The 16,453-nt window shown below is 42.4% G+C and overlaps 1 protein-coding gene across 4 annotated transcripts in view; it reads right to left on the bottom strand.

The window, feature by feature from the left end:
• Positions 1 to 16,453, bottom strand: part of Ubx (ultrabithorax) — a 146,609-nt gene that overhangs the window by 43,230 nt on the left and 86,926 nt on the right. Inside the window, exon 5 of one of the 4 annotated variants that reach the window (XM_016916906.2) lies at positions 13,268 to 13,320. Within the exon in view, the coding sequence (XP_016772395.1) occupies positions 13,268 to 13,320 (53 nt within the window). 4 annotated transcript variants of the gene reach the window in all.

The raw sequence follows: 16,453 nt of genomic DNA, 5'->3' as shown, positions 1-16,453 counted from the left end.
GCTTTCTCGCGCTTCCAATTAGTGAATTTCGAGATTAATCGTTTTTGAAAACGATTTTAAACGGTACGAAAATATCTTGTAAAAATTCCAAGTATCTTTATCTTCGATTCGATGCATGAAACTTTGAACGGAATTAAATTAAACATTAATGTAAATATTTTTAATAATTAAATTTTTGTGTAAGCGAATACAAATTAGATATTACACGCTAAATATCATTATATTACAATCAATCTTATCATTCGTTGCTTTCGATATATCTCTTTAGATTAACAAGTAAATAATAATTAAAATGTCCAATTTAATTCCTTCGTAAAATTCGATTTGCGAAACATGTTACTTTTTTCACCAAAAAAAGAAGATCGTTTACGAGTATCGAAACGATTCTTTCTGGACAGAAATAAGGAGGAAATGACGAGAGAAGGCGTAAAGAAAAAAGCAAGTGAAATAACGGAGGAAATCGTTCGGAAACGTTACGTTTAATAAAGCCGTTCCGTAATTCCCAGGCAAAGGTTGGCGCGCGTACGACGGATGATATTGGACCAACAGATATTAATTTCGGGGATGTACGAGACATTTAAAGACCGTGGGGATCCTGATCCCCAGGCGTGTAAGGGGAAGATAAGGCACCGTGTACCCTGCCTGTAATCAATGGCTGGCAAACGAAGTTATAACACAGATGACAAACAAACGTTTCGAGTTTCGATCGCGATCGCGCATTTACCTTCGAACGGTAAATTTCATACTTTTTTTACATTTTACAATTCTCACAATTTTAACAATCGCGAATAATATACTCTATACGTCTTTTTATTATCTTATTATTATTCTATTCTTTCCGAAAACCGAATATCCAATATGGCCGCCTTTCTCCAACACAAATCAGCCTGAACGATTCCAAACAAAGAATCCTCGATAAATTTTTAATTCTTTTATCGACTTACTCGGAAAATAATTCGATTTTTACTAAAAATTTAAATTTAATATTTCTATCTAATATAAAATTTAATCTACAATCAATTCGATAAATATAATAAATAATATTATTGTACGAAATATTAAATAAAATTCTAATAATCGATTTTCCCTACAACTAAATAAAAAATTAACGACAAATTCATAAAATAAATTTATGTAAAAAGAAATTTCAAGAAAGAATACGAATTCGAATTTTCGACGAATGTACACTTGGAGGGGCAGAAAAAGTGACAAAAATTGTCCGATCTCTCGTACGATTCGACGAGAATGGATCGAGATGGACGAAAATCTCGTTACAATCTCTTCCATGACCCGTCGTGGACAAAGAAACTTGTGAGGGGAGGGCAAATCAAGTTTTTATACGATCATCGATTTATCGGGGCACAAAGGGGCCATTCGTGCGTCACACGCCGATAGGCTCGAATCGCGGCGGAGACAAAACGCGACGGCGGCGAGGAGGGGGAGGGGGGGGGGGATGCACGCGAAAAGGCCTCTCGGTAGGCTGCAACATGGCGGCGGGAGGGACGCACGCGTGCGGCCGATACTTTACGAGTTTTCCGAGTAAATTGGCAAATTGTTAGCCCGGCGTGGGGAAGTAATCAGGGGAATTGTTGCGTACGTGGGAGGTTCGGGAGGCCGGAGCAAGAGTAACCTGATATCTCGGCCATTCGTCTTTCTCTCGTCCTTTTTTTTTTTGTAACACAGGGGTGGGTCCCATTATGGATACGTCCCCGGGGGAACCTGTTTTTCCAATGGAGTCCACATCTGTCCTTCGTTTACGAGAGGAAATCTTTCCCTCGGATGTCGGAAGGCATCCATCTTCAATCAGCTCGATTTACGAAAAATAGAGAAGAAAATTTAATTTATTCTTGCGAAACGATTTCGAAAATTTCCTCCAACGATTACGATCTCGATGAAATAAAGATTCCGGAATTTTCATTGCAAAAGAAGATCCCCTCATCGTAACGTTAAACTGTTCGAGTAGTTTATTTTTCTTTCCGCCGAGCGAAACGGAAACACGAACGTAAGAATTTCGATTCGTTTTCGATGTGCATCCTTTCGATGTATATATATATGCATAAAATAGTATATAATATATATATATATAAAACCGGTACCAATACCCCTTTCTCGTGCACCTTATGAATAAGCAATAGGCAGTTTCATTGTGGTCTCATCTTTTATTCTTAAACGTTGTTCCCGTCGTGACCGACCATTCTATTCCCAAGTGTTATCCCAAAGTCGAATCGCGTTTGCCCTTCCGGCACATCGAGATACACTTGCCCGGTCGATATTAATGTCTTTATTAGCGGTCGTGCATCTCTGTTTCTTCGCGAGGAGCGTGGGAGGACGTGGTTGAGGTAAACGGAGAGGGGGAGGGAGGAAAAGTGGAGAGAATCCGAAGAAGAAAGTCGAAGGGGATCGTCCGAATACCCGACACGCTTTCGAGGATCGTACATGTACTTTTATACACTCGGTTGGAACTTCTTTACCGACGGTATAATCGGTGTATATACGCGAGTTCCTCGAAGGAATATCCTTCTTTATCTGAAATAGTTCCGCAAGTTTGCAGACGAGCGTAAAACGGACCGTTTTCTATAAAAAGGAATCCAGCGTGAAATACGGGAGCGCGAAGGGGTGATTCGTACCCCCTTTAGAAGCTGGATCAAGCTTCTTCGAAAGGGGATTCTGAATAGACTCGTATAACGTATCTTTACGATGGATCCTTTTTATAACATGTTATTTTCTTTTTTTTGAAAATTATTCGTAAAAAGAGATTGGATAAATTGAAAATCATCGAAGGAAAATGTTATACTTTCATCGATAAGAAATATACAAACTCGACAATGGTGGAACAATGGTGTACTGCTACGTAGATTTATATAAATAACGCGAACGTTTCACGTATGATCATATTGCGGCCATTAACACGGCGAAAAGTTGGCCCCGTGTCCCTGGAAAGCAAGGGAGCAGCAACCACGAAGCCTTTAAGCCGCGGCACGGCAAGTTTCCCCACTGATCCTCACTGCGAGGCGAGTTTAAGCCCCGGGATTCCGGAGTTACTGCCATCACGGCACACCATGCACCACCGCCGCCCATAGATATAAGTATAGCCTCTAGCGTAACACCGCCGACTGCTGTACTCGGAACGTAGCCCGTGCGCCGCACGGTCTACTACCACCCGTCCTCTATTTCGACCAAGCCTCCCCCCTCCTCGCCGCTCTTTCCGCGCTCGAGAGCCCTCCCCTCGCTCCCCGACCCCCTCCCCGTAGGCGGCCTCCCGCGCCCTCCCACCTCCCCGCGGCCGCCGAGCGCGATCGCTCTCTTTCTTCTTCCACCTCTCTCTCTCTCCTTTCATTGTATTCGCTCGCTCGCTCGGTCTCCCCTCTTTCTCTCGCACAGCGTCGAATCGTGCAACCGCGATCTAGCGCATCCCTATCGCAACAACGATCGTTCTCCGGGGCTACGGTAGCTGATATTTATGGCGGTGCAGGCGCGATGTTGAAGTAGTTAAATTGCTGATAATAAATGCGAATCCGCGGAATGACATCCAATCTAAAACAACCATAAAGGAGGATACCCGTATGGATGGTTAGTTGGAGTACGTTTGAGCTTTCAATTCCCAGGAGAGCGTGAAAACGCGATTCGTCTCTTCGCATACAGCGTACAGCGTGCAGCGGCAATCTTTCGGCACCGCGTTAAACTTCGTTGCGGTGACGAACGAGTGGGAGAACGGTGGAGCGCGGCGGCCTGATTAAAGCACCGAGAGTCCAACTTCCGCGAGAACTCTCTTTGTCATGCAACTTTCTCTGTTCGATTCTTTCTGTTCTTATATCCCTCTCGTTTCTCGACAATGTTGTATTCTTTTTTACGATTCTAATTAGATCTTTTCGCTATTTTTCGATATACTATTATCAAAGTATACTTTCATCATGGCGACTCTAAAATTGATCGTGACATTAAAAATTCGATGGAACGATCGTAAATGAAAAACGGCGAGATAAGCGAGTAGTCATCTGTTTACTAGTTACCACGGCTCATTGCTGTATTGTTACGCGATTCTTTGCGACGGAGGGAGTCAAGAGGTCGCCAAAAGGGGGGGGTGGGCATTATCGGCGGTCAAACGGGGTCACTCCAATTACACGAAGCATCGTTAAGGTTTTACGAGCCGGGCCCGATCGAATCGCGACTGTTTTCGATCGATACACGGTCCGTCGTCGTATCGGACGAAGAAAAATCGAAAGAATTTTCGAAGTTGCAGTGGCGCCGTTCTAGGTTATCGCGGATATATTTCTTTCTTCCGAGAAGATTGCGTTTATCGCGAATGAAGTAACGAAGTACGAGATGCGTAAACACATTTATTACAAAATACTCGAATTTCATATATCAAAGTGAAACAAATTAGAAATTAGATAAATTAATAATTGATATTTATATCTATATACACGTTTACGACGAATTTTGAAAATTCGTACGAATAATTGGATCTTGAATAAATTGATTCGTTCCACGATCTTCGTACACGGGAACGCAAAATGATAATCGAAGATGCGTGTACCTCGGCCACGGGGCGAAATTTATCAGCGACGGTTGTACGCGGATACTCGGGGCGGCGATCGATTAAGGAATCGTTGCCGATGTGGTATGGGAAAACCGTACGGAACGCATGCGCCCCCTCTATTAACTGTTACAGCTTCTACAAAATTTGCCCGGGCAAATGGCAAATAATCTGATTACATTTGCATAAAACCGTGCAGCAAATACAGTGTTGATACGTGAGCCCGGCCTGGCGGAATGCGGACGGAGGAAGGGAATACGAGGGGAGGGGGGGTACGTAAGCCGTGGACGAAAGAAACGACGAGGAAAGAAGTTTGTTTGAAGAAACAAAAAAAAGTCGATGAAAAGGCGCATGATGGCGCCGCGACGCCTCGAGTTGTTCTTCTTCTTCTTCTTCTATCTCGTTCTTCTTCCGGAGAGAGACAGAGACAGTATATATATATATATATATATATATATACACTCGGTGCAACGAAAACGGCGTCGACGTTGGCGGCAGCATCTTAAGCTTCATGCAAGGCAAATCAACCACCCCCCTCTTCCGGAAAGCGAAGTGCTATTCCCGGATTGTGCTAGGAGAGACCCTTTTACTTATATTTAAATTTGAAGATGGAAAGGTCGCGCGAGAGAGGGGCCCCCCCCCCCTCAAGAAAGGATGGGACAAACGAACGAATGAGAGAGAGAGAGGTACGAGGGCGCTGGACTGCTTGCAAATAACCAAAATGGCTGGTTAATCCAAATGGAATCAGGATACACTTAAACGAATTGCACGAGCTGAATAAATCATTGGAAACTGCGGGGATTGATTTGCATATCCGGCGAGGCATTATGCCACACCACCGTCAGCCCTGTTCTCCTGCGGTAACACAGGAAAGCGAACCGAATTTCGTGAGGGAGAGGGGGGAGGAAGGGGGTCTAAAGTCAGACAAGAGCATTCTCGAGATTGGCTATATTTCAGGGAGCGAGCATACCGGGGAGAATTTGACTGAAACGGAACGTTCGACGAAATCCACGCAAACCGATATATATATATATATATATATATATATATAGCAATAGTCCTCTCGAAACACGTTCGTGCCGAGTTTGGATATCTACTTCTCTCTATTTCGTTCCGCATCGTTACCAACCGTCCGCGTACTTTTTTTTTCCGCTCAGAATTATTGGCCTCCACGGTTGTTTTTGCTACAAAGTAAGCGAACCGCAACAGAGTATACCGAGCAAACCGCAAATAAAGATAACCACCAGTTTGGAATTAATCAATCGTGCAATCTTGAAAATTGAACTTCTCCGTGTATATAATTCCGATATTTTCTTCTTCCGAAATGTAATAATATTTATCCGATATAAGTCTGGTTCGTTTCGATCGGGTTCACTTCGGTCCAAGGCGTCCCCAAAACCCAAGATTGGGGGAATGGAATAGAAATTTACGCGGTTGATCGCCGTTGGCCTAATTATGTTAATCGCCGTCGAATTTCCGGCACGTGGAATTTATTCGAGCGAGGCTGGCGCTCCCGTGCGCGCACGCGAGAAACATTACCCCGAAGCGGTAATTAGAGCGAAATCAAATTGCGTCGGGGAAAGGTTGAGAGAGAGAGGGAATCCTCTTGGGCGATGGCGTGATATGTGGACCAATAAACTGACGCCGAGTCTAATGGTCCGAGCGTTGGGAAGATCGATGCCGCCTATTGGATTACCGATGTCCGCGAGTGCGTTCTCCCGAAGTAACGGCACAATCTTCAACTTGTGAAACGTTCGGTTTTCGGATCGATAAAATATCGCAAGCACGCGTGCTGGTTCCTTCGTTCGAAATTCTTATTTATTCCAACCGTAACGAAAGTTTAATTGCAATCTTATACGCTATATATATATATATATATATATATATATATATACGCGCGGACTCGTCGTTGAGTGTTTTCCTCGAATCCAGTGAGGCGAGTAATTTCACGCCAAAAAAACTCGTCGTAAACTTCTCCAACTTTCATTTTCTACCGCTCGCGTCGCTCTCTAACGAGAGCTCGAATTTCATCGTTTCTATATATTCTCCGGTGGCTAGGCCCGAGCGATTGAATATTTATGAATTTACGATACGGAAAACACACGGTTACATGAAAATATATCGTTTTAAAATATCTGAAATAAAATACTCGTAATATCGTTTAATTAGAGTTAATTTTCTTACGACGGTAATAAAAATACGAATTTGCATGAACATTAGCAATTTATCGAAATAAATAACAGCGCGTGTATTTTCACGAGAAATACGTGTACGAACCTGAACCTTTTCAACGGTGGATGATCATCGAGAGCAGAAGGACGCGTGCTGCTCTCTCGTAAACAAGATTCTTTTGTGCCCTCCGTTTCACGAATTCCTTGCATCGAGAAAATCCTGTATCGAGAATACCGGGTGAAAGTTGCGAAACAATGCGAGGAACGCCGTATCTCGTAGGAGAAAGAGCGAGGGGAAAAGAGAGAGAGAAAAAAAAGGAGAGAAAAAAAAGTATGCGGAACAAAGGAGAAAGCTAGAAGTCATAGAGTTGGCCGGCTGTGGAAAATGCGGTGTCAAGAATATACTGTTGAATCTCCAGGTATTTACCGGTACTCTGTGGAATTCCTTTGAACGAATGAAGCTGTTATCGAACGGCCCGCCGCTGCAGAACCGACCGACGACATGCAGCCTACCGGTTTAGAATCTAATTAATCCTCTACCGGTATAGCGCGTGGAATCGAAATGAGCGGATTTCATTATTCGCTCGGAATATAGGCGGCATTGATCGATCATGCCAATCGTCGACGCGCTTCGTGCATCGTTATACGTCATTGAACGGGAAGGGAAAAAAAGGAGGAAAAACCTCGATCGATCGTTCCGATTGATTTTCTTATTACGCGTGTTTTGCGGCCCGCAATCGAACGAACGTAATATATCAGGTTACAGGCAATCAGAGTGTCAGGATCGATAATTTCTTCAATTGATATTTAATCGATCGATCACGTTCTAATAATTAACTATGATTTATAAATTTAAAATTTTTAATCTATTCGAATTATTGTGATTTCAAATTTCCACGTTCAAGGAAATAAAATTAGATTTTCCTATACACGGTCTGTTGGGCATGGTCAGGGTAACAGGCGGGGTATATAGATCATGGAGTGGCGAGGGTCATTCACGAACGAGCAGTGGAAAGCAGCGGCCCTTTGGCCCCGGGATTTCATTATATCGCGAGAGTTCGCGTCGTGCCGTCATTATTCACGCGCCTCCGGTTGCGTGGGCTCGCGACCCGCAAGAGCTACTACTGTCGGCCGTGCTGAATTATAAGGGCGTTGCGACGCGCAACTGTTTATGACCGTTAATCGCGAACCTTCTTGGAAGGCTCCGACACGTGACTCACAGTGTCGACAACGAAAGACGATAAATCATTTCGAAAGGTTCCCGCGCTTTTTTTTAAATTTTTCTTCATCTGTTACATACGATTAATTTTTAAAGGAAAGTTGCGAGTACGTAAAGATATTTTCGACCGCCATTACACTCTCATTGGCTCTCGACCAATGAGAGAAGCGCTTCGCGACGAGATCGCGATCACGTGTACGTCTTGTTTACGTGTATGGTAACATTTTTATCCCGATACCGGATAATTTTGTTTACCACGCTCGGTTTACAACGTCCACGGGATGTTTTAGTTTTATTCACCCATAAAGGGTAGGCTTGTAATCATTGCATTACGGCCTTTTACAACTATCGACGTTATTACACGTCGGTAAAAATGATGTCGGTATAAGCAGGACGTGTGTGACGTCACCGAAGCCAATGGGCTCTTCCCATTGGACAGGCCGTGAACGGATTCATCATGGCAGCCGAAATAACCTATAAACGTGTATCGTATAACTACGCGATATTTTGATATCGCGCATTGAAATTAAAATTCTTACTGTTTAAAGTTTCGAATATTTCGAAGAGAAATGATAAATAAATATAAATATAATATAATATAATAATAAAATATAAATAATAAAATATAGGGGAATATTTCGAAAAGAAATGATAAATAAAAATACGAATTGACGAATTATCTTATAGAATCATATTTTTTAAATAAAACAATTTTTGAAAAGTTTATGAAAAAAAGTGGATTTTTTTTTCCAAGAAAACCACTTACTTTTCGAATATTCAATATAGGGGAATATTTCGAAAAGAAATGATAAATAAAAATACGAATTGACGAATTATCTTATAGAATCATATTTTTTAAATAAAACAATTTTTAAAAAGTTTGTGAAAAGAAGTTCATTTTTTTTTCAAGAAAACCACTTACTTTTTAAAATTTCGAATATTCAATATAGGAATATTTTTAGAAGAATGAAAATATTTCGAGAAGAATGAAAAAATGGATTAAAAAATTAATTATTAATTATATTATTCATGTTTGTTTATTTATGATTTTTATAATTAGTATAAAAAATTAACTTAAATTTAAATATTTTTTAATTTTTGAAAAAATTTTTAAATAATGATTTAATAAATATTTATATATTAATATATAAATATATATATATATTTATTAATAAAAGAGAATGATAAATAAAAATACGAATTGACGAATTATCTTATAGAATCATATCTTTTTGAATAAAAGAATTTTTATTAAAAAGTTTGTGAAAAGAAGTGCATTTTTTTCAAAAAAACCCCTTACTTTTTAAAGTTTCGAATATTCAATATAGGGGAATATTTCGTGAAGAAATGATAAATAAAAATACGAATTGACGAATTATCTTATAGAATCATATCTTTTTGAATAAAACAATTTTTAAAAAGTTTGTGAAAAGAAGTGCATTTTTTTTCAAGAAAACCACTTACTTTTTAAAGTTTCGAATATTCAATATAGGGGAATATTTCGAGAAGAAATGATAAATAAAAATATGTTGACGAATTATTTTATAGAATCATATCTTTTTGAATAAAAGAATTTTTATTAAAAAAGTTTGTGAAAAGAAGTGCATTTTTTTCAAGAAAACCACTTACTTTTTAAAGTTTCGAATATTCAATATAGGGAAATATTTCGAGAAGAAAAATACGAATTGACGAATTATCTTATAGAATCATATCTTTTTGAATAAAAGAATTTTTACTAAAAAGTTTGTGAAAAGAAGTGCATTTTTTTTCAAGAAAAGCACTTACTTTTTAAAGTTTCGAATATTCAATATAAGGAAATATTTCAAGAAGAAAAATACGAATTGACGAATTATCTTATAGAATCATATTTTTTAAATAAAACAATTTTTAAAAAGTTTGTGAAAAGAAGTGCATTTTTTTTCAAAAAAATCCCTTACTTTTTAAAGTTTCGAATATTCAATATAGGGGAATATTTCGTGAAGAAATGACAAATAAAAATACGAATTGACGAATTATCTTATAGAATCATATCTTTTTGAATAAAAGAATTTTTACTAAAAAGTTTGTGAAAAGAAGTGCATTTTTTTTCCAAGAAAAGCACTTACTTTTCGAATATTCAATATAGGAGAATATTTCGAAAAGAAATGATAAATAAAAATACGAATTGACGAATTATCTTATAGAATCATATCTTTTTGAATAAAAGAATTTTTACTAAAAAGTTTGTGAAAAGAAGTGCATTTTTTTTCCAAGAAAACCACTTACTTTTCGAATATTCAATATAGGAGAATATTTCGAGAAGAAATGACAAATAAAAATACGAATTGACGAATTATCTTATAGAATCATATCTTTTTGAATAAAACAATTTTTAAAAAGTTTGTGAAAAGGAGTGCATTTTTTTTTTTTTTTTCAAGAAAAACCACGAAATATTTTCGTCGAAATACGAGTATCAAGGATAGCCGATTATAATAATGGCGGGAGGTAATACGGAGAAAGAAAAAAAACAAAATAAGCAGCAAGGGAACCGGTGGACTCTCGATGCCTATCGAGCCGTACGGGAAACAATCATTGATAATGCGCAGTCAACATTCACGGGCAATTATTTACTCGTTCGACGCGTATTTTGTAATCTACGTAAAGCGGAGTAATTACACGTCTTCCTGTAATTACATGCAAATTATAATAATGCATCATCGTTCTCTGCGATGAAAGTCTCTCTCTCTCTCTCTCTCTCCCTTTTCTTCCTTCCCCCCTCGAAGCAGCGACGGAGTTAAAAACTCCCGAGATCGGCGCAACAACAACGATCAACGCGCGCCACTTAACGTATCGCGCGGCGTCCAACGTATTATAAGCAACGTATACACTGTCGAGCCACAACGATTTCTACAGACTGCTTATTTATAGAATTACCGGCCCGCCAAGCGATCGCAATCCTACAAACGCCACTGTTATTCTTTATCGCGCTCCAATAACGAACGTTAACTACCTCCGCGCGTATATTTGAATTTGCCGCCATTTTTGCATCAACTTGTCGGCAACCCTGGAAAAAAGAACTGTTCGACAGCCCAGAGTTTAGTAAACGTCTTCGTTATTGAACAATTTTAAAAACTCTCTTTTATATTTAATTCAAATCTTGCGTTAATTTTGGAACTTTAATTACCTATTAATTTCGTATATATAATTCGTATTGTTTCATTCCGTATTGGCAAAATATATAATAGATAAGATTAGAACAAACTTCGCTCGTTCGAAGGAAAATTCAATTATTTTTACTTTATTACAATAAGGGATAACAGGATGGAAAAATAAGGAATTCGAACGACGAAATAAATAATCGTTCGAAGGAAAGGCAAGCAGAACGAGGAGGGAACGACAGAAGCCACGTAGAGACGCGGTAAAACCGGCAGAAGCAGCAGGCTGGATCCCTTGCGAAACGAAATCGGACGGTTCTTTCCGAACGAAACCCAATTAAGAAATGTTTTGTCCGGCTAGCGGTTAGAGGCAGCGGGTAGTTGCAGCAGCAAGAAGAAGAAGAAGTAAAAAGAAGGAAGAGAGAGAGAGAGAAGGATCAAAGTGGTTGGGGGGGAGGGAAGAAAAGAAGGATCGAATGAGAGCGCGGAGGAGTGGGGGGAGGGACGATCGAATATCGCAGCATGAGTCCAAGGGGGATCGAAATCCTCGATCGATGGTGGAATGGATATATGCTACACTCGAGGAGAGAGAGAATAAGCGAAGGGATCCACGCAGGTCTTTCGCATAGGCGGTAGAACGGCAGCTGTTTGAGTCGAGCAAATTAGTAGCCGGCACGTGATTGGTCTGTTGCCGCCCCGTCTATATTGCAATAACCACGCCGCAATACTTCCGAGCGTGAAGAGGAGAGAGCCTTGGTCAAACGCTTCTTCTTCTTCTTCTTCGCTCTCTTATTTCTTTTTCTTTCGTCCTCTTCTGTTCCCTGAACTCCTTTTTCAAAACCCTTCCGAGCTCGCAATTTACTCGCGATATCTTTATGCCGGAATTTACGAGCAGATAATCATCGGAGGGATGTTCCGGCATTTTTCGGCCAAATTATTATTATTTATATTGCGATACCCCGCGGACAGATAGTTCCTCGGCATTAATTGAGTTTGGGCTGATACGCGGTGATACGCCCGAGGAAAACGTCTTTATTAGACGATTCTTATATAATATAAAAAAACTTGTTATACAACTTGTTGAATTTTATCGTTTTACTAGTAATCGATCGATAATTAATGTAATGTCAATAACGGAGAGGATAAAAAAAAAAAATTGGATAGATATTTCGAATCGATTTGGAAGAGTAATAAAGGGTAATTAAAGGGTAGCGGAGGAGGGGGGTGGGTATTTGACGCTAGGCGGAGGCGATTAAATCACGGCGATGGTTTAACGCTCGCCCACTGTCGTCCACGGGCTCTCTTCATTTCGCTCCGACGACACGGTTATCTCTCCCCTCCACCGCGCGCACACGTACGCGAGGCGCACACGGTGCTCCTTCGAACGGCTCTCGTGTTCCTTCCTCCCTCTCCCCCCTCCCGCCACTTGCCCGTTATCCCTTCGTGGTGCGCGCGATACTTCCCGGAATCGAGGGAAAATAAAAGTCGGGGGGAGAGAGAGAGAGAGAGAGAGAGAATAGGAGGGAGGAAGAGGGTTGTAAGGGGGATGGGAGTGGAGGAGAGGTGGGGCGTCACGGAACTCGTGCAACGTGAGTGGGCCTAAGGCACGACCGCTGTTGCTGGTGCTGTGGTTGCTTGTGCTGCTGCTGCTGCCGGTGTGCTGTTGATGCTGATGCTGCCGCTCGCTCGCTCGCTGGGTGTACAGAGAGAGGAGCTTCTCTCTCGAGAGAGAGCGGTGCGGTATCTACGTATCTTGATGCGATACAAGCAGCCACCTTCTATGCGATATAATCCCATTGCCGATGGGATCCGACGTGTTGCGCTGCTCGACGAAACCGTGCTAAGATAGAGGGGATCGTAAATCCTCACTAGCTACCGTCCAACGAGCCAAGTTCCCTCTTGCGCCTTATAAAGCCTCCTCTACCCCACCGACTAAGCGATCCTGAACGCTACCGGCTTCACGGTTCTCTTCCTCCTCGAGCTACTACATGACCGACGACGTTTAGAACCCCATCGTTTCGCTCATCTATTCGCTCCGATCATTAAAATCGTAATCGCGTCTCGTCGATATATAGGTATCGAGATGGTAGAAGATCCCTTCTCTCGGATGACGGAAGGGAATCGCTACCGTAACGATTTATAGATTTATATTCTGTAGCATTGCTAGTATAACGTTTCGAATAGGGTGTTGTGCTGTGTTACTTACTCATACCGCGACAACGTTCGCATCTTCGTTCGTCGATAGTTTACGAATCTTACCTGTAACAAAATAAAACGGGATATTGGATTAGATATCGGATCAAATATATCTTACTTGGAACACGTTTCATAAATATATTTATAATTAAGAACAAAAAAGGTTATAAAGATAAGATTTGAAGTATCTTGTTTGTTCAATTTTATTCCGTAATATAATTTCAAGAAATCCGAATGGTACGAAAGCGTCGAGCTCTCGCCTGATTGAGGCCGAATTTTTCCGATTCGAGCCGAAGATTCCCGAGACTCGAGCGAGACTTCCCACTAAACGTTCCATCTCTTTCGCTCTAACGATTATCGAATTTATACGAGCCACTACGCGCTTCTATATACTTGCGATATATACACGATATTACGTTCTTTTTTTCTTTTTTTTCGAAACTCGTGCGACTCTCGTAAACGAACTAAAATAAAATAAACCCGAATCGGTCACACTCGTGGAAAGCATAAATTGATCCTATTTTGTAATACACGTAAAAGCGACGATTGCACGGCGCCGATCAAAGATTCGAGGCGATTTCGCTTCACTCTCGAGCGGCATTACATACCGCCGAGAGAGCGGGAGCTTCGTAATCAACCGTAACAGCGGGAGGGTAAACGATTACAGAAACGGTTTGCGCGCAGTTGGGCACCGGAGTTGGTCGAGAGCCGGAACGCGTTCCCTCCGTGTGTCTTCATCCTCGTCGCGCCGTTTCAACGATCGTTAAAGTTAATGCGACGTATACCGAAGTAGGGCAGATTGCTCGGCCCGATCGCACGTACGCTCATTACGCGTTCCACGGCGCATAGCTTCATCGCGGCGTGCCGAGGCGGTCGACTTGTCGTCGTTAACGAAGGAAACGCGGGCCGAAAGTTGAAACGAAGCAATCCGATTAAATCAACCGGACCTCCCCCCTTCACCGCCGAGCCGAGCTAAACCGCGCTCGCCATTTGCGGCATTTCGAGGGATAATTTCGAGGAATAAAGTTCTCGGATCACCGAACAAAAAGATGTACGACCACTTTTCGGAGGAAAGGAAGAGAGGGGGGGGGGGGGCAGGCACGACACATGCAAGCTGCTAGAAAGACTGATAGTCCTCCCCGCGTTTCATTACCACCTCGCTCGGGAACCTCGGCGGCCATTTTCCATTCCCATCACGAGCCCGTAGTATAACCGTCGAAATTGAGCTTCTTCCCTCGGAGGAGGGGGGGAAGAAAAAGCATCCAGAGCACGCGAAACGCTTTACGCTTCTCGCATAATTATCGGTGGGACAAAGCGAAATAATGATCCATCGGGTTCCTTTCGGGCCTTATATGCGTCTTATACGGAGAAACGCGAGTCGGGGGCCGGCGTAATTTCAAGAAGGGGGGGGCCGGTTTGATCGACGGATTGGAAGATTTCGGGGTGCGCGAAACTGCGCGGAGAGGGACAAAGTAGCAGCTTGGGAAAAAGAAAAGGGGAAGGGAGGGAAAGGGACAGGAGAAAGGGGAGCGGCTTTAGGAAACGCGGTATTCAGGAATGGAAAAAGTGGTAGGTTGGGCCTGGCTGACGACGAGTCGCCATCCCGTAGCCGGCGTCGCATCACGTAGCCGGGGCCCCGAATGGCGGCCGGGCCCCCGAGATATAACGAACCTTTGGCGAGTTCCGGCGAGAAAAAGTTGGACGACGACGGCCTGTTGCGCGTCGCCACTATCCGCAACAACGCCTGTATACCTGCGGCGGAACAAGGACGGAGAAGAAAAGTGGAGAGGAGCGAAAGCGGCGTAGCAAGAGAGAGAAGGAGGAGAACGAGGCCGTTCTTTCGAGCAGCCACTTTGGTTGCCCGGGCCGCAGCATTCAGCGAACGGGGAGGGCGGCCCGGCAGGCAGGGGCTAATGGGACGCAATTAAACGATTGGTATCAAAGAGAACCGCCGGTCGCGCTCGCGGGAATGTCGCGGGCTAGATGGCGGTGGTGCGCTCGCCACGGTTGATTCGTTCGCTTGCTCGGCGTGGAAAGGACGAGGTCTAGAAAAATCTCGGCCACGTCCAATTCCATCTCATTAGTGGAGGGAAACGGCAGCTGATGCTTGTCTCTCTTGCGGTCTTAGCGCAAGAAGAAGAAGCGTTCGGGAGCCATGTATGGAACCGGTCTCCCTCCGCTCTCCCCATCTATATACACCCGTATATACTCGGACCGGGTGAGTATACCGGGTGTCCCTATTTCTCGCGCTCCAGCGTTTCAACGCGATTCTCTCACGTTCGATAACAAAATTGAGACGATTCTTCAACTATCACAGAAGTAATAAATTAATATTAATTTTAAGAAACGTACATTCCCACAATTGAAAAAATATATCTTTTTTTTGTCTCGCTTCATTTTTGATATTAATATTCTGTCAAGCCAATTAAGACGATCTCTAAAAAAAAACTGTTTATATTCATTCCCACAATTGAAAAAATATATTTTTTTTGTCTCGCTTCATTTTTGATATTAATATTCTGTCAAGCCAATTAAGACGATCTCTAAAAAAAGACTGTTTATATTCATATAAATATTTGTATAAATAAATTATTTTTATTATATTATATAAATATAATAAGATTTGGACACCCCGTAGAACGCTTATATTCCGTATGTGCATACATTCTATATATATATATATATATATACCGCGGGCACAGGCCATACCCGCATGCAGCATGCACATGCATGGGCCGCAAAACAAAGCGAGCTCGTTAGGAGGTGCATTGCAACGACTGCACTCTTTGCTCTCTCCGGTGTACATCCTGCTGGCGGCCTGGCTCGTCCCGCCGCGGCTCGCCTCTCTTTGCTGCCTCTCCCGTTTCTCGCCACACTGGCGAGCGAACCTCATACGCTGGGACACGCTTTGGCTTTGTTCGCTCCGTGGCTCGCCAAGGAAAGGGTAATTGCCTCTCGGCCCTCGCCCGGCAAAATGCTCGAGAGATCCCTTTGGCAAACCGTGGAATTGCGTATCGTGCCGTGAGATCGATCGTGTAAACTGCGCGCCGGCCGGCCAACGAGTCACTGATTTACGATCGTGCCCGTCCCCGTCCAGCCCAGTCCAGCCTAGGATTTCAGAGATAAGACAGCTACTAGTCTCGCGTGCGCAAAAACCTATTCTTCGTACGTTGAGAGAGGATTTTTTTTCATCGAA

This window comes from Apis mellifera, linkage group LG16, assembly GCF_003254395.2.
Source record: "Apis mellifera strain DH4 linkage group LG16, Amel_HAv3.1, whole genome shotgun sequence".
NCBI lineage: Eukaryota > Metazoa > Arthropoda > Insecta > Hymenoptera > Apidae > Apis > Apis mellifera.
Note: the sequence above shows the minus strand (reverse complement) of the source record. Positions and strands in the feature narration are given on the sequence as shown.